Source organism: Amblyomma mixtum, chromosome 4, assembly GCF_055824585.1.
Source record: "Amblyomma mixtum isolate Tamu chromosome 4, ASM5582458v1, whole genome shotgun sequence".
In the NCBI taxonomy this organism is placed as follows: Eukaryota; Metazoa; Arthropoda; class Arachnida; order Ixodida; family Ixodidae; genus Amblyomma; species Amblyomma mixtum.
Window position 1 is genome coordinate 124,980,931 of NC_143015.1, and position 23,234 is coordinate 125,004,164.

The 23,234-nt window shown below is 46.3% G+C and overlaps 1 protein-coding gene across 1 annotated transcript in view; it reads left to right on the forward strand.

The window, feature by feature from the left end:
- The window catches only part of LOC149348159 (glutamate receptor ionotropic, NMDA 2B-like), a 166,496-nt gene that overhangs the window by 107,542 nt on the left and 35,720 nt on the right, over positions 1–23,234 (forward strand). Inside the window, exons 3-5 of the mRNA XM_089587967.1 lie at positions 9,347–9,528; positions 10,862–11,042; positions 21,501–21,688. Coding sequence (XP_089444093.1) covers positions 9,347–9,528; positions 10,862–11,042; positions 21,501–21,688 — 551 coding nt within the window. The remainder of the gene's footprint in view (positions 1–9,346; positions 9,529–10,861; positions 11,043–21,500; positions 21,689–23,234) is intronic.

Consider the following 23,234-nt stretch of genomic DNA (forward strand, 5'->3'; position numbering starts at 1 on the left):
GAACGAGTAAGTTGTTCTTTTTACCTTTTTTATTTAAACGTCCCTGTTCAGTTATTCCACCACTTGCCAGAAAATCCAGTATTGGGCTGCGTGTGTCCTTCGTTCTTTCGACCTGTCTATGGGTTTGGTCGTGAGAAGAGCATGAAAAAATATTTCAGGGAAAAAAATTTCAGGAAAAAATTGGAATTGTTGGAAGAAAAAAATCCCAGATGGGGACCTCAAAGGCGCACATGCCTTTCATGCTTATCTACAGTGATATGTGAAGTTAGCCGAGCACGCATTTTGGGCTAGCGTTGTTTACAGCAGTTTCCCTAAACTCAACGAGCAATTAAATTAAAGATATCAGACATTTGTCGATGTAAACCCAGCGCGGAAGGTAAGGTAAAAACAACTGATGTGTGTGTGTGTGTGTGTGTTATGCGAATGCAGATTAATGGCAGGCAAACCTTTTTTCGAAAACATCATTTGTCACTTCACAGAAAGAGTGAAAGGCGCAAGTAAGGAAGGGGACGGTTATGCGAATGGGCTGTGCAAGAAAAAGCAACAGTACGAGTGAAAAATGACCTTAGAACGACTTTCCTGACATTAGTACCAATTGCAAGCGTATAATGGCATTTCCTACATGGACAGCATAGTTTTGGAAGCTTAAGCTTGCAGAGACTTTGCAGTAGCGCTTGTCGTAAGTTTTTTTCTTTTTAACTCTTCCTTTTGAAAAAAAAAATGTTTTCACTACTACTACTACTATCCGAGTACGGCAGTAAGCATTGAAGCAAGCGCATAAACAGGGCGCATCAAAGAGCACGCTTTTACCCGACACAAGGCAGCTTACTCAAGCGCATGCAGTTTTGCAATGTCAGACATATAGAGTCGTTCTGTGCAGCTCTGTTACAGGGCCCCACTGCTCCTCACTAAATCGCAGTCGCGACAGTGTTTCATCAAAGGGGTGTGTAAGACGTAAAAAGGAAGCCGTTTTTTAGAGACTTAGTCCATGCTTCAGCTCCTCTTTTAAGAAGTAGGGTTTTACGTGACTACGAAAAAAAAAGTAAGGAATACGTTCTCAGGCAACGCTCCGAGCGAGACGCGCACTCCACAGAGAGCTCACAGAATGTTTGGGCGCAAGAGCCGAACGGACCGAAACAATGAAAAGGAAAAATTTAGAAATTTAAACATTATCGTGGAAAGTCCAGTTCTCTATAGGGTTGGGTTGGGAGGGGTAGAATGACTTATTCCGAAGGTGGGATTTAGACAGCGAGCAGCAGGAGCAGTGTCTTTGTTTTTGTTTTCAGGAAGGAGTTCTATTTTGTACAGAGGAAAACTTACTTTAGAAAGTGGAACAACAATGAAAGTCGTAGGCTATTTGCTCTGGCGTCTGCTTAAGAACGAGCTTAGACCTGAGTCGCTGGAAAAATTTAAGCGACACTCGGCAGTCACAATAGAGAATAGCAAGCGGAGCTTGCAGGATGCATGGCAAGGGCGTGTTGGTGCGCTGAGAGTTCTTCTTTATTTGGTTTTTGAGAGAGAAGAAAGCGTGCAGCCCGGCCAAAGCTCTGTACATGGTTATCGTTTTAAAGAAAGTAGTGAATGCAAAGGGAATGGAATGGGCGACCAAAAGTCACCACGAATTCAAATATTTAGGACTAGACATGATAACATACTCAACGATGGAGGACTGAGAGGCGGTGCAGTCCAGCTCCGACTCTGAGATCCAGTTACGGCCGGTGGGCAGGGCCAGGGTGGCAGCCGAAGCCCAAAGATTCTTGGAGTACGGAACCCACGAGTCACCCTTAACAAAACCGCAAATAAACGTTCTCAAAAAATCAATAAAGAATTGCATACTGAACGAAACTCAGGAATTTTGAAGAAAAGTTAGGTTTTGACACTAATACTGTCATTGGTTTTACCGGAAATCGTCTGCATGCACGCTAGCTTCTGTCGTTAATTGGCATCTAAAGAGGAATACCTAAGTTTGTTATCAGCCCCTAACGTGTACTTCGCGCAAATCAGGGAAAAAAGCCTTTGACTAACGGCACTTTTCACGCGTGCTTACATCAAAGTGATGTTGAAGCAAGTCGTGCAGTACATCATTGTGAAAGGCAACGAAATCACACTTGTACTGCCCCCCCCCCCGGCAACCAACTATCACTGTGCACACTGTTCATAGACTACAACAAACGCGCGAAGAAGACATGCTTGGAATTTGCTCCGTTTTTATGTGGCCCTTGTAGCGTTATCCACCGTTGGCGCGCACTAACTCGGTGAAGTGTTCGTTACGGTCGCCAATCTCAAAAAACGAATGCCCATGATTCAGCAATCAAAGGGTCTCATTAGGTCTCAAAAGCAAACTCCCGCTGTTCTACAGTACTGGACGCTGTGTCGCTCGATATTTTCACCGTGGTTTCTTTGCTGTTTGCATGAGATAAGAGCGGTAGACATGAACTAAAAGCACATTTAACCCTACGGCCTTAAATGTGCGTTAAACAAGCCAAGTTGTTGCAGCAGTTGCAGGTGCAGAACATCGAATTACAGAGCAAGGTCTAGCGAATATCCCAGGAAGCTTGGCTTTGGTCACACTTGATCTTCAAATGAAATATTGAAAATTTGATTTTTAATATATTAATATAATATTCGACTTTTTTATTTCGCTACATTTAATTCTATCCTTTCTGTCAGAAAATATCCTGTTCCTATTCTGCTTCTGAGCTATGTTTTTAAGGCTATAACCCCAATGTGTACAGGAAATACACTGCGATTTATTTATAAAGATTGTTGTGCTTTTCTTCTTTTCTAAAGGGCATTTTAAAAACAGTACGGGCCGCAGGGAAGAAATGGGGGTTGGTCGTCTTTTTGCCGGTGTCTATAGTGAAAGTAGGCCTATAAACAAAATGCTTCTTGAGATCATCTGCTGTAGTTTTTATTTAGTAATTTATACCGGGAACGGGGATGTTCGTCTTCTGTAGTTTTTATTTAGTAATTTATACTGGGAACGGGGATGTTCCATCATTTTAAAAAATGCTAGCGATACCACACAGACATCCATAGCTTTTATTTTCAAGTCGCGTGATATATTCTTGATTTTTATTCCGATAATAAACTACACTGAACATTTGCAAAAACAAACGCTTTCTCTAAATAGAAGGAAAGTTTAAACATTTTAGAACGAGCTTTGCAACAGTATACCTCACGCGTTCCCATTTAATTTTTGTTTTGCTTGTGGCGAATGTGAGCAAGAACGGAGTTAGTTCTTTGCTTCAATAGACACCATTGTCTCCACTTAAAGGAATCTTCTAAAACATTCCAAACAAGTGTTTATAAAATGACAGAGAACATTGGGTCAAAGCGCCTGAAGGTCACCAAGCAGTACGGGAGAAACAAGGCAACAGTAAAGAAAACAGGCGAGACAGCAATCCATATATATTTACCCAGGGACATAGACCCACAAAAAATACCCAATAAAGGCTGAGTCAGGAGAATGTACGGCAGTAAGAAGCAAGATCTATGCGGTCATCGTGGGGAGGAGATATGTCAGGCTGCGAGACCTTGCAGTGGTGGCTGCTCTGCCCCTGGCCCATTTACCGGAACCCGTTGGCCTAGGGACCATTGGGCACGCAGAGAGGCGTGGCTCACTTTTCCCTAGTCTCCTTCATACGTGCCCTTGGGAAAAGACTGCGGCAAGGCGGCAGGCAATAGCACCCTATGCGTCACAGCGCTGTCGCGAGCGGGGACAGGGTTGATAGCGGTTAGCGCCGGCTGCGCGATCTGGGTTTATTCACTGCACTGCTAGTTAAAGCTGATAGCTGGGTCGTTCGGACGCACGTAATATGAGGCATGGTGCCAGCGAAAGGAAACAGGACGGCATTCGCATGAGTCAATTGCTGAATCGTCCAGAGATTGGCCCGCGTAAAATTCGTCCTCTGCGCTGCATTTAGAATCGTTGTCACTATGTCTGATACTTTCAACTTCGTTCGACCTGCGTCCTTACAATCATGGCTGAGTAGAGCATGCTGTGGTGCTGGATGAAGTATCCAGTCACCCTCGAAGAGACGGCCGCTTCAAGAAAACTCTGCTTGGGTACATGACGGACAGTTGTTGCGAAGGAGAACAGAAAACTAAACTTCATGCAACTTCTCTTGCATCCACAAACGAAACATTCCCACAGTAGAAAGATGTCTTTTCTCGTAGCAAACTGCTCACTAACAAACCCTCTCAGCGCAAAACATTATCAAACTGGGAACTTCCCAACGTACTGAAACGTACCCCGAAAAAAAAAAAACATTTCAATGGAACCAAGCACTTCATATTTTAACCGCGCAGTGTCTGTCCGTATGTGCTAACACTCTGTGCATTTATTCCGCTTTCCGACATTGAGGCGCCAGTCTGGAAAAATCGAGGAGCAGGGAGGGGGCAGGTGGACACACACGTATGTCACGTCTGTGCATGTGTGTGTATGTGGATGGTCCCTATAGTTTCTCGATGGTCCGGCGCCATGAATGTCACCGACAGAGAAGGGGGAAGGCACCACAGCTCCTTTTCACCCGCGGTCGTCTTCCATCTTTCTACTGTCGGGCGCGCAGACAGCGAGAACAGTTAAGTAGGCACGCCTTTCAACTTAACTTGGTTTTCCTGGGGGAATCCCTTCCTCATTCACGCGGCGACTTCATTGCGACCAAGCGTAGCTTCGTGGCGTGACACTCCTTCAGCAACTTGCTACGCCGAAGAAACGGCCTGACTTGTAATACAACGGTGCCATGCTCGCACTCAATTAGAACCAACGAACTGCTCTGGAGTTGAAGGCAGAACTTTATGCGTAAAGAAGCCGTGTCATGAGCAAGAACTATACATAAGTCATCAGAAGCGCTGAGCTCGGTGAGCCATGGTAGAGAAGCCACGAAGTCCTTATGTTCTTCGTTCCTTTCTTCGTCATGTACTTTTACTGTTACTTGCTCGAAGAACATGTCTCTCCAACTAGGTCAAACCAGAACGTGCACAAAGCCAGGGCCACCGCTGTACTTTTGCTGCAGCGAACACCACGCAAGATGGAAAGCTGTAGGCTCTAGGCTTTGGGAGGAAGAAAGAAAGACTCAAGGAACTTGTATGAAGAGATGGAATGAAAGGGAAAGGGAAGGGCTGGTGGGAGAAAGTGGGGACACGCGCCCTGGCGCCGGTGCATAGCACAAAAGTTCTGGATGCCGCCCGGCTGTGCCTTTGGAGCACTGGATGGAGGCGAGGAGAATGGTTCCACGCGCCAGTGGTTTTCCCGCTCTCGGAGTGGTTTTTGAGCCCTTGATTTATAATCGCGGTGCGGGTCACGGTCGTGTGCAGAAAGCAGCGAATGCGAAGGAGGACGCGAGAAAGGATGGAAGGAAGGGGAAAGAAAGTGCTCGCAGTGGCTTTCGGCGACTCAGCTTGTGAACGACGCCCGACGCCTTTGAGCTGCAAAAATGAAAAAAAAAGGGGCCAAAGATTCAGTAACTCATATCGGAGCCCCCCACCCTATTGTGACAAGATGAGAAGCGGTGACAGGAGGAGAAGGAAGGGAAAGACAAACAAAGTTGAATTTTGATTCCGCGGCTACGAGGTGGCGCAACACAACGTTGTTGCCGCCAGGCGTCGGCTGAACCGCACACACTAGAGAAAAAGAAGAAATAGACAGCAGGCACACATGAAGGCCTTGGTTCCAATCTCGTAGGACCCTTTTTCACGGGCCAGTTGTTTTCGCAGCTACCTTTTCTTTCCAGGATGCGGGTGTCTAAGAACAGCCCAGCAAGCTTTTTTGGTTTACGCTTCCTCTCTAACATTCAAGGGAGAGAGAATGCTGTGTATTCTATAGAGATCGTCGGACGCGTCAGGAATCGGAATCGGGGATGCGAAACTTCGTCTGCGAAAGTTTTCAGTTGGCGAGAAAACTCGAAAGAGGTAAAAGCTGCGACAACACCAGGGGAGAAAATAAATGAGTAAAAACAACAAGCAAAACACGATCGCGTGCCCCGAAGAGAAGAAAGACGTATCGATGCGATGTTCACCGCTGCGGTGGTTCGTCGTGGAGTGGAGTTGTGGCTTCTGGTACAGACAAAAAGAAGGGAAGCAGAAAGGTCGTCAAAAGAAGCTCGGTTTTCTTGGTTAGGCTTTCAGTTCTCGCTCGCTTTAGTTTGTTGTCTCAAACTGGGCCATCACGCATTCAGAAGCCGTTTCCATGTCAAAAAACAGGGCTAGAATTTTTGTGCTGTCGCAACAAAATTTTTGTAGAATTCTTGGTTATGAACTTGTACTAACAACAAAAATTTTTGTTGTAACAGCAGAATTTTCCTTACAGTTGTTCTCTCTCTTGTCGCAACGATACAACTCCAGAAAAATAGTACAGAAAGATTTTACAGTATTACACAAATATTTTATAGTAGTACAGAAAAATCTATCTTTAAGAGAAAACAAGAAAAACTGTCGTATTTTGGGCAAGATTCTGTTGTTTTTTTTTTCCACTGGGCTGTTATACTAACGTCACTTTATTTCCATCCCTGGCGAAAAAGCGGGAAACCAGTTCTCTCTTCTTGCGTCCCCATAGAGAGGCATTTGGTATGAACGTTTCTATAATGTGGTACAATCTCTGTATGGTCTGAATAGAGGCCATATGGCACGTCCGGAGTTTACACGCAATGCACAGACAACGCACACAGAAAAGTGTAAATGCGGCTTTGTATGGCATCAAGCACATCATACGAAAATCATAGGAAGTCGTACGGAATAGATAGAGATATATTGAGATAGCAAGTAGAAAGCGTATCGATTGCTTGTATACTCCATACCATACGGGCTTGGTATCCTCATATTTCTAACGAAAGGTAAACCAGCGCAAAACGACAGCGCGTTGTGGGTCTTTTTCTTCCTTCGTCCCATGTTTTGCGCTGATTTACCTTTCGTTAGGACGTCCAAGCATGCCTGAGCTTCTGTCTTGACTCATATTTCCGTACGGTTGGGCCACGGGGTATGCTTCAGGAGGGTATTTGTGCTGCTGAGCATCGGTGTGTCTTTGGCGCGGTAGGTTGATGAGCAGGAACAGTGAATATCTCGTGAGGATTTTCAAAAGAGGGTAGTTAACATTAAATTGGCTGCTGCTCACTGGGTAATTTTTTGCCCAAATTCTGCGGTGCACTAACTAAGGAAGGCTTTTTAACACATTTAGTATGGGGGGACGACAAAATCAGTCTTATAAAGAGGAAGTTCGAAAAGAGAGATTTTGAATTGGGGACGGTCCACTTAAATTAAGAGCCGAAATGCAAACTTGGTGTAGTGTTCTAATTTGGCCGATGGGCTTGGTATCGCTGAAGAACTGGGCGTATCGTATTTGTCTGGTCATCACACGAAAATATGCTGCCCATTTCGCGCTTCTAGATGCAGCGTCAACAGACTCGTTGGTTATTGTGAATACCATGAGTGCTCATCTAGAGCCGCTCGCCGCCAGGAGTCTCCGGAGAATTTCCATGAGCACTCTTTTGCAGGTAAAGGGTGGATCTCTCACCCCCCTTGTCATGAGATTGACCAGTATGGTCACCGATTCCATTTAAACTTTGTTCCAGATTTTTTTTGTTTTGTTCGTCTCGATTAACTCAAGGACCACCACGCCTCGAGTTCTCTTAAATCGACGGATGGCAGGGGCGTGGTTTCCCTTGAGACCGTTATAGAGAGAGAGAGAGACAAAAAACAAAAACGGAACGCAGTCGGAATCGGATCATTATATTATGCCGGCCGTGGTCTATCAAACCAGCGAGAACAGGCCGCCGGAGAGAGAGCAGCAATGACCGCAAGCCAACGTTCATCTCTTTCCTCTGATCTCTTACCTCTCCTCTATCTGCACGTTGGCAGCGGTGGTGGCTTGGCTAGAGCCAGTAGCAGGCCCTTGCAATTTTCTTTTCATCCTTCTCTCAGTCACAACAACAACAACAAGATCCGGCTGTTTGCGGTTAGTTTGCAGTATACTGCCATTTCACCTCATCAGCGAGCCAAAAAACCTGCAAGAAAGACGAAACACAAATGCGCATGCCGCATTTAACATTAAACCATATCATGCTAAGCGCTAGTTCATTCGTTGTTGCAGAAGCATTATACGCCTGAGATCCAAAAGACTGGGATCCGATTAAGTTGTGGCTTCGGAAGTTTGAATTATTCTTTTTTGAACAAGGATGCCTTTGAAGACGGATGTGTTAGCTCGTTAACAGCGTCTACACGTATCGCAACGATTGCCAGTGAGGCTGAACCACTCGCAGTTTCCACAGCATCAGAAGTGTTGGGAGGGGGAAAACGCACCCTTTTAAGGCGGAAGCCTTTAACGCCTCATCATTGTAAGCAGGAGTTGTCCACAGAAATGTCACGCTTTTCAATTGGTGGAAATGGTCGTGACGTCATAGTGCGCGAATTTCAAACGGGACAAATTGTACTTTGGCTAGTAACTATGCAACCAATTAAGGGGATAAGTGGGACTGAGTACAGTTAATTGCCTCTTTCTCTATCGCTAACGATCGGACCCTTCCTGTCCCAACTGCCCCTGTATCTATGCGGACCTTGCCCATTGCCTCTTCTATTGCCCGGCTGCTCTGTAGTCGGGTTCCTACCCCCCACCTTCTTTATCCATCACCACCTGGCTCGACTGGCTTGGCGCTGAAGGGGAGGAAGAACAGCGACTTCTGGTCGCCGAGGCGGTCGACATGCTCGGCCTGCAAATTTTGGCCGAATAAACGTCTTCTACTACTACTACTACTACTTGCTTAATGAACCAATTAGCCTAATCAGCTTTTCTAATCAAACCAGACAAATAAACAAAACCGAGTAGGAAATTGGTCGAGTTGGGGAGTCGAACCAGGGTCTCAGGAGTACAAGACGAGCACGCTAATCATTCCGCCATGCCCGGTCGATGGTTTCGAATGAACAAAGTTGCGTCTAGTGAATACGGTGTCTTCGTTCACTCCAATGTTCCTCCCTTTCCGTTACGGCGAGGTTCAGGTGTCCACCCGGACATGCGATACATTTCCTTTCCTCAAAAACCAATTTAGCGACGAGCAAGGCGCACAGCCAAACGGGCGATGGCGTTCTGTCGACTCCCTGGCAGTGTTGTAGGACGCTATAGCGTTCCACTCTTAGAGGCGAAGCTTAACATCTTAACCACATATCAGTGCGATAAGCAGCAACTCTGTGCTTAAGGCTTCCGCCTCACCGCATTTTAGGTCAACTAAGTGCTCCACTGAATTTTTTGGCCTCTGCTCGACAGCACTGTCCTCATCAGTGCCATGCCGTGCATATTCATGGGAAACATTGGCACGCAGTTGAATCCCCCTCCCTCTTCCCTTCCGATTTTTCGCAGAACCTGACGTTCGGTGCCATCTTCCCGGACACATCGCTGCTGAGCCAACAGCGCAAGTACCAGCAGAAGCTCCGCGATGGCGTGGCCTCCATGGCGCGAGGAGGCCGCGGTGGCCTGCGCTTCATGCAGCTCTTCTCAGTGCACGCCAAGGCCGTCCGCATGTCCCTCCAGCCGACGCCCCAGTGAGTGGCCGCACCGCCCTTTTCCTACAGAGCCCGCGTCGTTTTCGTGTCTTTTCGCGCTCTTCTCTGATCAGAAGATTCCCTATGTGGCACATGTTAGAATTACCTGCAGGAAGCTACAGGGGAACGTGAGTAGGCTCCGGCCCTTATTGTTCCCTGTCATGCACCTTAGAGGTCTTGCTCTCCCCTGATGGCAGTGAGTCGCACTTTTCGTAGTAGTCTTCCAAAAGTCTTCAGAATCGCTTCAGAATGCTGTTGACACCGAGTGACCGAGTGGATAAATTAAGAACTTTCCTGACAAGGACTTGTACCGCATGAAGGCCACTCGTCTACGTGCTTCGCTTGACGCAAGGAACAGAGGGAGCCCAGTGAGCATGTGCATCAGTGAAAGAAGATCAGCGGAGTTGTGAACCATCCACCCATATTTGTGAGCCGAAAACATGTTTCGAAGCGCCTCTGGTCAGCCTCTAAGGACTGACAGGTAGCTTGTGAGGTGGCAGGAACTTACTGGGAAGTGAAAGATCGAGCGGTGGTTCAAGTCATGGCTTTCAATGGCTTCCACCATGGACACTCGCGTGGGTCATTTTCAACGCTGTTGACTAATATGGAAAGCATGCAAGCTGTGTATCAGAACTAATTCTGTGGCCACCTGGCATATATAGAACTAAGTATTCAACTGACGATGACAAGGCGGTGTCTCGTCTCTAGCTCTATGTTGTACCGTCCGTACTACTTCAAACTACAGCACTGATGGCGTATGGCATGTGGAATCCAAATATAAATACTATGGCTGAATACAATTCATGAACGGCGTGGCTAATGGCCCTTAAAGGAAGCCTGGAGGCAGAAGGCTTCGACCTATTGTGGCAACATCGCGTCAAACTCCTTCTATTTGCTAGTCTGACATCATGAGATGCATAGCGACTGATCGCCGCTTCGCACCAATAGGTAGCAGGCAATGCTTGCGGGGCCTCCTTCGAGGAGACTGTGCCGCTACGTTTTTGAGCTGTAGACCTTTGAAACCTTGTCGTCGAAGATACTGCTTGTTGGGCTGCTTTGTGCATCTAGCGCCACCAAGCGCACCTTGGACGTCTCCTGATTGCTCTCTGGGTTGCTGAATGCACCGGTTGTAAGTAGGGTGGAATAGGTGGGCTATGAGCTCACATCAATCAAACAAGCAATGTGGCGATGCTCAGCTTGGAATAGTCTACATCGAACTAGTAAAATCCTATTTCTTCGACTGTAGCAGACGCTGTTAACGCCGGGGAGTTCGATGCCGGGGAGTTCGATGGAAACCTACATGTATTTCTTGTCTTCGTCTTTACCGCCACAGAGACATCCTGCGCCGGCTTTGCGAAGACCTGCTTCCGGACGACGTGGTCGCTGTGCTGTACCTGACCAACTCTGCCGTGTTCGGAAGCAACGCGGCCTCTGTACAGTACGTGCTGCAGCTCCTAGGATACCTGGGCGTTCCTGTCATCGCGTGGAACGCCGACAACATCGCGCTCGACCAGGTACGGTGCGATGCAAATGTCGACGTCCGGAACGCGCACATTGCAGCTTGTAATGACGGCTTCGTGTCTACGTTACATGTGCATATTTCAATAACGTGTTCGATGAATGGCGATCTGCAAGGATTCTTTCTCGGAATTCCATAATTTCTTAAGCTTTGTAGAACACACTGAGTTGAATCGTGAATGGGAATGAACGCCACGAAAATTCCGTCTTCAAAGGAGAGAAATTTTCCAGGATTCGCGCAGATTTTAGGCAGGGAAACTGGTAAAGATAAACTTAGCAACAGGATTTGGCCACCCTGGTGTAGTACTTGGCCACAACCTTCTAATGGGGAAGAAACGTGGAGGCTAACAAAGAGGGTTCAGCTTAAGTTAAGAACAACGCAGCGAGCTATGGAAAGGAAAATGATAGGTGTAACGTTAAGAGATTGGAAGAGGGCGGAGTGGGTGAGGGAACAAACGCGGGTTAATGACATCTTAGTTGAAATCAAGAGGAAGAAATGGGCTTGGGCAGGGCATGTAATGCGAAGGCAAGATAACCGCTGGTCCTTAAGTGTAACGGAGTGGATTCCAAGAGAAAGCAAACGTAGCAGGGGACGGCAGAAAGTTAGGCGGGCAGATGAGATTAAGAAGTTTGCGGGGATACAGTGGCGGCAACTGACAAAGGACAAGGTTAATTGGAGAGACATGGGAGAGGCCTTTGCCCTGCAGTGGGTGTAGTCAGGCTGCTGATGATGATATCTGATCTGAATGTGTAGTGCAATGCACATAGACAAAGCAGGTATGTGTTGGAGTTGGTAATTGACTAGAACGAGCGCCAACCGTTAAGCGCGTGCGCAAGTACCGGGCGAACCTTCGTGCCTGTGGAATTATTCTGCCTCAATTAGGATAGAACACTATTCAGGACACCTTTATTGCAAACCCGACAGACTGAACAGCATCGACTACTTGAAAATTGATGCTTAGGCCGAAGGGTGCTGAAAGGGTGCGATACGGCACCGAAGATTCCTGCCATAAGCGGTCGTTTTCGCCACAGTATAACGTTTTTTTTTTGTCCTTGCACTAGACACAACACAGCTTACTTGGCGAAGTTGACATTCTTTGACCAAGTGCTCCAGGGTGCTAACTTGTTGACAAATACATGCATAATATGCAAATGCAAACAGAAAAATAGAGCCTTATTGGATCTTGGAGGAAGAAAAAATACGCAGAAAATCATGCCGCTCATTACGAGGAAATATTTGAATACACAGTGAACGGTAAGGGACGCATATTTGAGAAAACTAAAGGTTAGAGAACAACAATATTCTTGTCGCGACTTTCGCTATTTCCTGAACATACGTGCACGCCACTAGACGCTTACCATGTACAGAATATCTTTTCTGCACACAAATCTGACACACAAGCTCAACCAACGCTCCCCTCTGCTGATAACATGTTTTAAGACGCACAAAACTTTTAATCTGGCTGACCCATCTACTCAGTGTTCCCTAGCCAGCTAATTGTGGGGACAAGTATGTGAGAGAACAAGCTCCAAGGACTGGAGCAGGGATGAAATAATCCTTGCAGAACGCACAGTTTCCGTTGTACTGTTCGCAGACTGCAAGCATACCGGTTACCTCGAGCGGAACGTGCCTGTATCGTACGCTCCTTGGTGCCGAGCTGGAGCGGTGACTGGTTCGGTACTGAGTGGCCGGTTGAGATTTCGTGTCTGTGCGGAGGAAATGATAATTTTCGAGAACAGGCCAAAAGAGAAAGTTGACACGTAAGGCGTGACCTGTGAAAGCAGGGTGGCCTGTGGAAATTTTCTTTCTTTTATTCGTAGCATATTGCAATCACTCAGTTCGGCGCGGCCGGGCAGCCACCAAACCACGTGACGTGACGTCACGTGGTTTGGTGACGTCACGTCATCACGTGACGTGACGTCACCAAACCACTTAAAAAAGAAAAAAAAAAGAAAAAAAAGACGGCTGAGCATGGTGGCGGTTGCCACCGCCCTGTTTCAAAGTTTCAAAGGGGGCGCTCCTATCCATCCATCCATCCATCCATCCATCCATACGTCACGGAGGAAAAGCTGCTGAGAAAATCGAGTGCCGCCAAGCAATACTTCGCGCGAAAAGACCGCGCAATATGCAACGCATTCTTGGCTTAACCAAGCTAAGCCTGGGCATCTTTTTTATCACGGAAACAGACTACCAGCATTCGCTGTGGCCGTTCTATGCGATTCGTCCCCAGCTAAAACCATCAACTTCATATCTTCGCCTACATCCGCTAATATAGACGACAGCCTAAGAAATTCATTTTGTTATGATACACCTGAGCGGCGCAGTGGAGCAAGAGAGGAGTCACACGGGTGTTCTGATCTTTAGAACTGAGGAAAAATACGACTCAGACTGGAAACTCGGAGCGCTATCTGTTCCGTGCTGTCTCTGTACCCACTAAATGAGCTGCAAGAAAATTCGCACGACCGTCCGCGAGAGATCTACTGCACAGGAGGCAGGTGGGTGTAAACAGATGGCGATTTAGTCTGGAACTCGCACCTCTTCCGAATGAAGTGTGCGGTGGAGTTCAAAGCAATATTTCATCTGAATACATTCTAAGCATCTGGCCGTTGGAATTAAGGCGCCATGCTTGCTTGTGTCATCGTTGAGAAACAACTGCTACATGGACGCTCTTTCCTTTCCCACGCCTGCTGCAAAGGTGAGGTCATCCTGTGCGCCCATTCGAATGTATACTTTCTATTATTGCAGTGTGCATATAACAAGAGAGATGACTTCACAGAGTCGATAACGAGAACGGGAAACATGGCGGGCCGTAACTCCCGAAATTGCTCGTCGGACTGAACGTCGCGCTACCCAAAAATGACGAAAGACGAAGGGAGGAGGCAGGGATGAGCGTTTTTCTGTGTTAGGCAGCAATCAGTCTTTATGATGCGATATGAACGCCGCAATACGTTTTTATTTCTCAAAACTATATCTGTGGTGAACCCACCATACCAAATAAAGTATTTCACGAGGCCTTTCGAACGGTATGCGCATTTCGCATGGCATGTTATATGCGGCAGTTGTTTATGCACCTTCACAATTTACAAACGGAACACGAATGCACTGCGCGAGAGTCGACATATACACCATTACATTAAAGCGGAGAAGGTGGCAGACTACCGGTAAAACCGAAGCAAATCCTTATCTTAACGCAGGGACAGAGTTGTACCTCGGATGGTTTGCATTCGGATGCCGACGCTGAAATGCATCTTTAGGGCAATAATTTCTTCCAGGGAAGAACAGTAGGCTTTAGAGATTTTACCGAATGAAATTGACCCAATTCGTTAGACTCCTGTGTAAGGTCCTCAAGTTCAGTCCTGTTAAGTTGATCTAGCATGCTATAGGGTTCGAAGCGACAAAAAGCATTGTAGGGGGTACTTGACGCGGTAGTTTACATGGACTCCACAGTTATGCATGAATGATTGCTTAGTTTTGGACAGCCGAGTCATCGCTCCAGCTCGGACGCCAATGGTTCCATAATACTGCCTGCACTTCTGTGCCGTTGTAGCGTAGAAAGTACTCGGTGCTGAATGCAGTCTGCTGTTTGTTGCTGATGAATGGGGTCGGGCTGGCATCGCTGGCGGGGCGACTGATGCCACTGAATGTGAGTGTGCTATGAACTAGTGACGAAGTGCTGAGCAGAGGGATTCCGTCAGTCCTTTTGTAAAACTCCGGTTTGTAACCCGAGTCATTTCTAGCTGCTAGCACCTGCGCGCAGCCACAACCGAACGAGGCGAGGTGATGTGCTGCCACCTCCCGTTGCACCAAATAATTGTGTTTAAAGGTTTTTTTTGTTTGGCAGGTTACAGGGCACTTTGTTCACGCTTCTTTTTGCAACAAAGGAGATGCTTGAGAGTTTTGCAGAAGGATTGAATAGAAAAATCTGAATGTAACAGTACAGCCGGACTGCCTCGCATTTGCATGTCGTCCTTGATGCGTAGTGTAATGAGTGCCATGGCTGGTTGTGTATTTTGCTTAATATGTGAAAAAACGACTAGAATGACACAATTGCATTTGATAATTGATACAACCATGCATAAAATAAAGTTGCACACCTTATTTTTCTGCGCTAAAAAAACAAGCCGTGTTGAAGGAAGAAAAACAGGAAATAAAAGGAACATTGTTTTTTCACTGCTCGTACAGCTGCTTTTTTCCATCACGCAGCGATTTCTACGGGTCATAGCTTGTAAAGGAAAAATGTGTAGAGCGAAGCTTAAGTTTACCCAAAGCCTACTATGAGGCAAATAGGCTAAAACGGTACAAACTGCAGCACTTAGACTTTTTGGTGGACACTTAGTGGGCGGCGAGACTAAGTAAGACTGATTATCGCTTAATATTTCCTCTCTGCCTCTTGTATGGGCATAGTGGCTATCGTGTTGGGATGTTGATTCGGAGGTCATGGTACCGAACCGCGGCCGCGGCCATCACGTTCGGATGCAGGTGTAATGCTACTAGTACGATGTTCTCTGCGATATTCATGCATGTCAACTAACCGCTGATGGTTACAATTAATCTGAAGCCCTCCTGTATGGATAGCCCGGGTGCAGCGTTAAAATGTTAAACCCCCCATACCATACCATACTATTCCGTACCGCGCAATGCCATAGCATTCTACCGTACCATCATGCCATACCGTGCAATGCGATACCACGCCATACCATAGCACGCTATGTAATACCATAACATACCATGCCATATCATGCCATGGCACTCTATACCATGCCAACAATCTCACACCATGTCACACCAGATAATACCATACCATTCCATATCATGTCATACCATACCATGCCATGCCACCCTACCAAACCATGTCATGCCACTCCATGTCCTACCATACCATCCCTTCTATACCATGCAGAAACATATTGCACTACACCATACGTCATCATCATCATCATCATCATCATTAGCCTGACTACACCCACTGCAGGGCAAAGGCCTCTCCCATGTCTCTCCAATTAACGCTGTCCTTTGCTAGTTGCTGCCACTGTATCCCCGCAAAGCTTCTTAATCTCATCCGCCCACCTAACTTTCTGCCGTCCCCTGCTACGTTTGCTTTCTCTTGGAATCCACTCCGTTACCCTTAAGGACCAGCGGTTATCTTGCCTTCGCATTACATGCCCTGCCCAAGCCCACTTCTTCCTCTTGATTTCAACTAGGATGTCATTAACCCGCGTTTGTTCCCTCACCCACTCTGCCCTCTTCCGATCTCTTAACGTTACACCTATCATTTTCCTTTCCATAGCTCGCTGCGTTGTTCTTAACTTAAGCTGAACCCTCTTTGTTAGCCTCCACGTTTCTGCCACATAGGTGAGTACCGGTAGGATACAGCTGTTATATACTTTTCTCTTCAGGGATATTGGTAAGCTACCATTCATGATCTGAGAGAACCTGCCATACGCGCTCCACCCCATTCTTATTCTTCTAGTTATTTCCCTCTCATGATCCGGATCTCCGGTCACTACCTGCCCTAAGTAGACATATTCTCTTACTACTTCCAGCACCTCGCTACCAATTGCGAACTGCTGTTCCCTTGCAAGGCTATTGAACATTACTTTGGTTTTCTGCATGTTAATTCTTAGCCCCACCGTTCTACTCTGCCTGTCTAGCTGATTGATCATGATTTGCAGTTCTTGTCCTGAGTGGCTTAGCAAGGCAATGTCATCAGCGAATCGCAAATTACTCAGGTATTCTCCATTAACTCTTATCCCCAACTCTTCCCATTCCAGTCCCCGGAATACCTCCTGTAAGCAGGCAGTGAAGAGCATTGGCGAAATCGTGTCTCCCTGCCTGACACCTTTCCGTATTGGAATTTTATTGCTGACTTTATGGAGAACTATAGTAGCTGTGCAATCGTTATAAATATCTTCCAATATTTTCACATAGCACTCTTCCACACTTGATTCCGCAATGCCTGCATGACAGCTGAGGTTTCCACTGAGTCGAATGCTTTCTCGTAATCAATGAAGGCTATATATAGGGGTTGGTTATATTCTGCGCATTTCTCTATCTCTATCACCATACATCAGCATAGCGCAATGAAGTTAGCTGGTATGGTATGGTATAGCATAACATACATTATGATACAATGCCGTCCCACCATATCGTACCATGCCATACTATACCGTACCAGTGACCGGTGAACTTCATTATGGTATGCTATTGAATGGTATGGGGCAGCATATTTCTGCATGATATGACATAGCATGATAAGCTATGACATGCAGTGGCATGGCATGGCATGGTGTAGAATAACATACCACATCATGGCATGGCATAGAATACAATATCATGTCACGCCGTTCTACCATGCCATACCATGCCACACCATATCATACCAAAATGTACCATGCCATACCATGCCATGCCGTACTATACCCCACCATGCCATTCTACCACACCATAACATGCCACACAATACCATACGATACCATACTATGTCGTGCTATACCATACCATACCATACCATACCATACCATACCTAATTATGCCATGTGGAACCTTACCATACCGAAACGTACCATGTCATGCCATACCATGCCATACCAGACTACACCATACCATAAAATACGATGCTACAGTGTGCAATACCATAATTTACTATAATGTTGAATACTATACAATAGCATACCAGTGGGCGGGCACAGCCGTTGCGTTCCAGCCACGATGTTTGAAATGAGCACAAAAAGCAAAAAAGCAAAAAGAAAGCACAAATATCAAAGAAATGAGGATCGAGCATGCAGCAGAAAGCGACGTCAGTGTGAGCACCCGAGTCAATATACCGGTTCAATGGGGAACTGTGGTCGCTTGACAGAGGCAGAGTGCAGCGTTCGTTTTTTCCGGAACGTGCTGCAGCCTCCCGGCAAAAAAGAAAGGAACAAAAATGATACAAACGCGAGCAAGAATGATAGAAAAGTCAGCGACTAGTTTAAAAGCAAAAAGGCTGCTGGTGCAGGCTGACATGTTTTCTTGGCGCTTCTTTCTCAACTTGTGGACGCACTTTTTGTATGCTTCGAAAAATAATGACTAGAGAGGAGAGATGCAGGCTATGCAGCACACTTTTTCACTGATAAATAAAAATGTGGAAAATGTTCGATACCGTTACCATTTCATCTGGTTATAGATTGACGTATAGTTCACCGCCTGACAGAAAAACTTGAAAATGAAGGGATGTGCCGGTGCAGGGGAGGAGTTTAGGTAAATATGGAAGTTGTGAGGGTTGTATGGTAGAATGAATAAAAACGGTTGCTCAACGCGCAAGCCGAGCAAAACTCCGTTTTCGTTTCGCGTATAGTCGAACCCAGCTTTAATGCGCGCGTGAAGTGGCGCTCCGCAATGAGCTTGTGTACAGAACTGATACCGTGCCTGATGCGTTGAGCGCTTCGACGGAAAAGTGGCTGCCGCTTGTGTTTCGATGCCCGGAAGTGGGTTTATTAAAGTCCAATTATCGACCCGGGCCAGTCTGCGAGCGCAACGCTCTGTGCGCCGGGAGCCAGCAGATTATCGAGCCGAGAGTACACTTTTGGGTAAACTGCTGTGTTAGGCATTTCGCGGACAGCGTCATTGATTTTTTTTTTCGTTGTCGCTTCCTTCCCCTTCGCTGCAGCCAACCACAGCAGCTATCGACCATTGTCCTGATTTATACTTAGTATATAGTCATTGTTTTTGTTTTTCTCTATTTAAACATAGGAGGAATGGTCGGTTTCAGCATTCTATTAAGGCTGGTGTAGCGCGTCGAGGTTAACGTAATGGAGACGATTTTGACTTTCAAGCTGTTCCTGGTACTCTCAGTTCTCTGTTCATGCGGCAGTACTGGGCACAGAAAAAAAAACAACAATCGTTGTTTATTCTTGGATGCGTTGCGAACTGGGAACACCCCACAGCTGTTGACCGCGAGGATCGTTTTCAGCCGTGGCGTGACTAAGATCCATTAAGTTTCGTTGATCGCAATGGTGAATCCGGATGACGTGCGGGAAGGGTCGGTAGCGTGCTTATTTCTCCGGAGGCTTACCAGGAGGCTGTTGGAAGCTCGATGGGAGCATATTTAGAAGCTTCAGGGCAGGGCTTTGGGTCTTGCTGCACCTGCTACTCCTTCACAGCAACCTGATGGCACCGCCTCGTTTACGAGGTGTACCTGGCCGCGCTTGTATGCTACTGTGGAATTTTAAAGCGTGCGTAAAAGAAAAGATTGTTATGGCGATCGCGGTCTGAAGGACCTTCTCATGGAAAAACAGCGTAGCTGTTGTATTATGAAGCAACCGAAACCTGTCTTGTATTGCAGTAAGCCAGACGTATTTCCAAGGGTGGCTTGAGCCTTACAAGACACACGAGCTAGGAAGAAGTCATGTGTATACGTCATGTTTGTTTACGCAGACAGAGAAGTTGGCGCACTTTTGAGATGACGGGGTAAGGCTACACTTGTGCCCTTTTTTCCTCTTCATTTCCTCTTTTTTTGTGTCCCAATGAGATCTTTACAAAGGATGCCTTTCTTTTATTTTCTTATCTTCCCTTTTTTGTGATGGGGAAGACATGAAGGGCCGTTTCCTCGGTCACTTGTCACAACTTTTGTCCTTGAGATCGTTAACCCTTCTACGGTTACAAGGAAGTTTTGATCGTGTGAGGAGAGAGAATAAGAGATGCCAGCTCGGTTCATGGCCGCTTTCTAAAAAGTTACCAGGAAGTTGAAAAGTATGGCTTCAAAAATGTTCCTTTTTTTTTACTTCCTGCCAGGAAAAAGAGGTAGCGGCAACAAAAGCAGTGGTTCAGATTGGATGATCTCTTGATTCGTCCATCGACATTTTGATTGTTGCACTGCATATAGGTGCCACACAGTAGAACAGTCCAAAGATGACAAACTACAAAACAGCGACTATATATTAAAGCAACCAAATTATAACAAACAGGGCAGCATGGCCTGTGTGCTGCACTATGTCAGTTCACGTTACAGAACCCCAAGTGGTCCAAATTATTCCGAAGCCCTTCACTACGGCTTCTCTCATATCTCATGTGTAGCTTCGAGCCGTTAAACGCCGCTTACCATAACCTAAAAGGAGCTGGAAAGCCTCGACGTGTGGTGAAACATGCCGGTGGGAAGACGGGGTCTGTCGTGTGGGCTTGCCTGCGCCGTTGTTTGCGACCTTTGTTTCTGGCCGTGCTGTCCATATAGTTGGCCTGCTGTGCGTAGTCTTAGTCGTAGCGCGAATGCACGGCGCGCTGGTGCTGCTGATGCGTGGCTTGCCTTGCTTGTGGCTTAAGAGAGCTGTTTTTCATGCTACCCGCTATGGACTGCTGCCGCTGCTGATGATGATGAATACTGGCTTGGCTCGCCTTCGTCCAGACGCAGGTACTACGCGCTATGCTTGGCTTCGTTCGGAGCCTGCCCGACGAGCTTGGCTACGGACTGGGCAGAGAACTTGGGCTTGGGCTGTAAACTTGTTTCATGTGCCCATCTTGCACGGTGGCGGCAAAAGTATGGTCGCCTATGCATGTTCGCAAGAAGCTGACGTAATTATCGTTATTGTAATCAGCATGACGGTCACTTGAAGGAAGTAGAAATTTTTCGCGAATGGTCAAGATTGACACAAATAAGGTAAACTGAAGCATAAGTTGATAAAGAATGGTACTGACTGCTAAGTACTTGTTATACGGACTGAGGAAGCTTCTGAAGTTGTAACATTAGCATCATAATTGAGCAGAGGAAGCAGAACAAACACAAAAACAATTTTTCGCCGAATATCATCAAAATGGAACGAAATATTTAATTTTTTTTGTAGTGTGAGCGGACAGAAAATCCAGACTTGCCAATCTAACCAAAAAGAGCCTATATTGGTGTGACTGAGAACAGAATTCTGAAGCAGCCATAGGTACAGTACACCTTAACTCTATGACAGCTGAAGACAGAACACACAGAGATTAAATGCAACAGACGAGGATGAGATTTGTAAAAGCTGTGCCTTCCGCTCCAGAACAGGAGGTAGTGTGGCACATCTTTTGCCTCTCAAGTAGATGAAGATAGCAGATATATAGATTATGAGTTGCACGTTTGCATGCGTCATGCTGTGTGACTGAAGAAACACAGACGCCTGTAGGAGCCTGAAGCAGGATTCGCAGAGTTTTTCATCCAGAAGCTTGGTTCGTGAATGAGCTGCTTTCGCGATTTGACCATTCAGATACACCCGGTCTGAAGTAACCACTGTTCACCAACCAATTCAAAGCATGAGAAACTCTGCGAATTCACTCTTGTGTTCCCAAATACGTTGCATAGACTGCTCTTTGCGGTCAAAACACTCTCTTTGTTCGATACCTAACGCTCAAGTTAAAGCTATTTTGCTTCGCTAACCTAGCTTTACGTTCCCGTGCCGTTACGTGCTCACTTTCGTATTCGTCTCCGGTTTCGTTCACGTGGCGACAGAGGGCGTCGCAGGCGCGAGTGCTGCAGCTGGCGCCGTCGGTGGTGCACCAAGTCGCAGCCATCTTTGCCATCCTGGAGCGGTACTCGTGGTACCAGTTCGCCGTCATCACCACCAATCTCGGAGGACACGAGGACTTTGTCCGCGCTGTCCGGGATCGACAGCTCGAGAGCAGCACCTTGAGAGCAAAGTGGGTGCACCTCCTCTCTTATTCAATTTACTGTTGAAGGAACAGCAAGAAGTTGATTCTTTTATTGTTCTCAGTGAAAATGTTTCTCTGGTTCTTTCTTGGCGGGTAGCGAATACGCATTTACAGCTGAGGAAAATGAATTTTAAGTTTCCTGCCCACCAATTAAAGCTCGTGACATTTACACCAAAAGGAAATAGTTGCCAGTCTTTTGAGATGAACGACAGAGTAGCGCAGCCTCTGTGATCCATGTCCCAAAATCGGTGGTGACGCACAGAATTTACACGGGACATTTGGCGTTGTTGGCGACACCTGAACTTCGTTTTAGGGTACTTTGAAGCTTATAAAAGCTCCGGTATTGGTGAGAGTGCCTTCTTTGTAATTAAAATATGGTATACTATCGCGATATTGGTACCCTGCAGTACCGATACCGATCCCGGTATCGGTATCAAGGACGCCTTATCTATACAGGCACGAACTTCCATTTATCCTCAATTTCCCGTTCTGACAAGCATGCATTAGATGGCTGCATCTACGTATTCCTAATGCGTGGAATTGTGTGTTCTCGGTTTTTCGTATCGGTCGAATTAAACTCGACTCAATCTAACTTACTGAATTGAATGATCAAAGTCCTACTTAACGGAAATAATTGAGGCGAATCGATGTGCAATGACTGAATTGATGCAAATGCAGCTGAATAAAACGAAATGAAGCGAATCCAACTGAATATTTAAAAATGAAAAGAATTAAACTGGACGCACTAAACTGAAGCGAGTTCAACAAGGTACCTTGTATACATTGCATGGCAAGCGCATCGATAAAATATGCCTTACCACGCTGTTAATAGAGTATTTTAGCATAGCGTATGCCGTCTACCCCTGTGGCTAGTCGCGGCCGCCAGGCACGAGTGTGCACGCACTGTTGGCGCGAGATGCCGGCCTCTGGTGTCTCAAGGTGATCCACGCATGTGCATTAGCCGCTCGCTGTGCACAGTAAGCGGTAGCGGTCGTTATATACGCTATGCTAAAAGTCTCTAATGAGATTCCTGCGGCATACTTCGTATAGTTTCTAGTAAGTAAACTGCTGTTTACTGCGCTGCAGTTTCTAGTAAGTAAACTAATTCAGTAATTGATACCGTGCGAAATAAACAAGGAAGTAAATATAGCGTACAGCTAGCGTCGCTTTTTCCTGATATTTCAGTTCTTCCCTTCCATGTCGCAATACTGTGCATTCATGGTCCTCGTCCGCCAATAATGCGAATGGAAATGTTCAGCTTCTTGAGCTTTTTACGCATTGAGGTCACGAGCTGTCACACGAGGCATTAAAAAGCAACATATATACGCTTTTGAGAACTCAGTGCCAAGCCGCTTATAATAGAAAAGAGAGTGCAACACAATACAATTTTATCAAGACGACATCTTAAAGTTTGTTGAAAAGTCTGAGTTACTTCAAATCAAAGCATTCCTTGCTACCAGAATCTTAATAAAAATTTAGTAAACCATGACGCTCGTAGACACGTCTTTGCGTGTCCATGGATATATAAGTAACT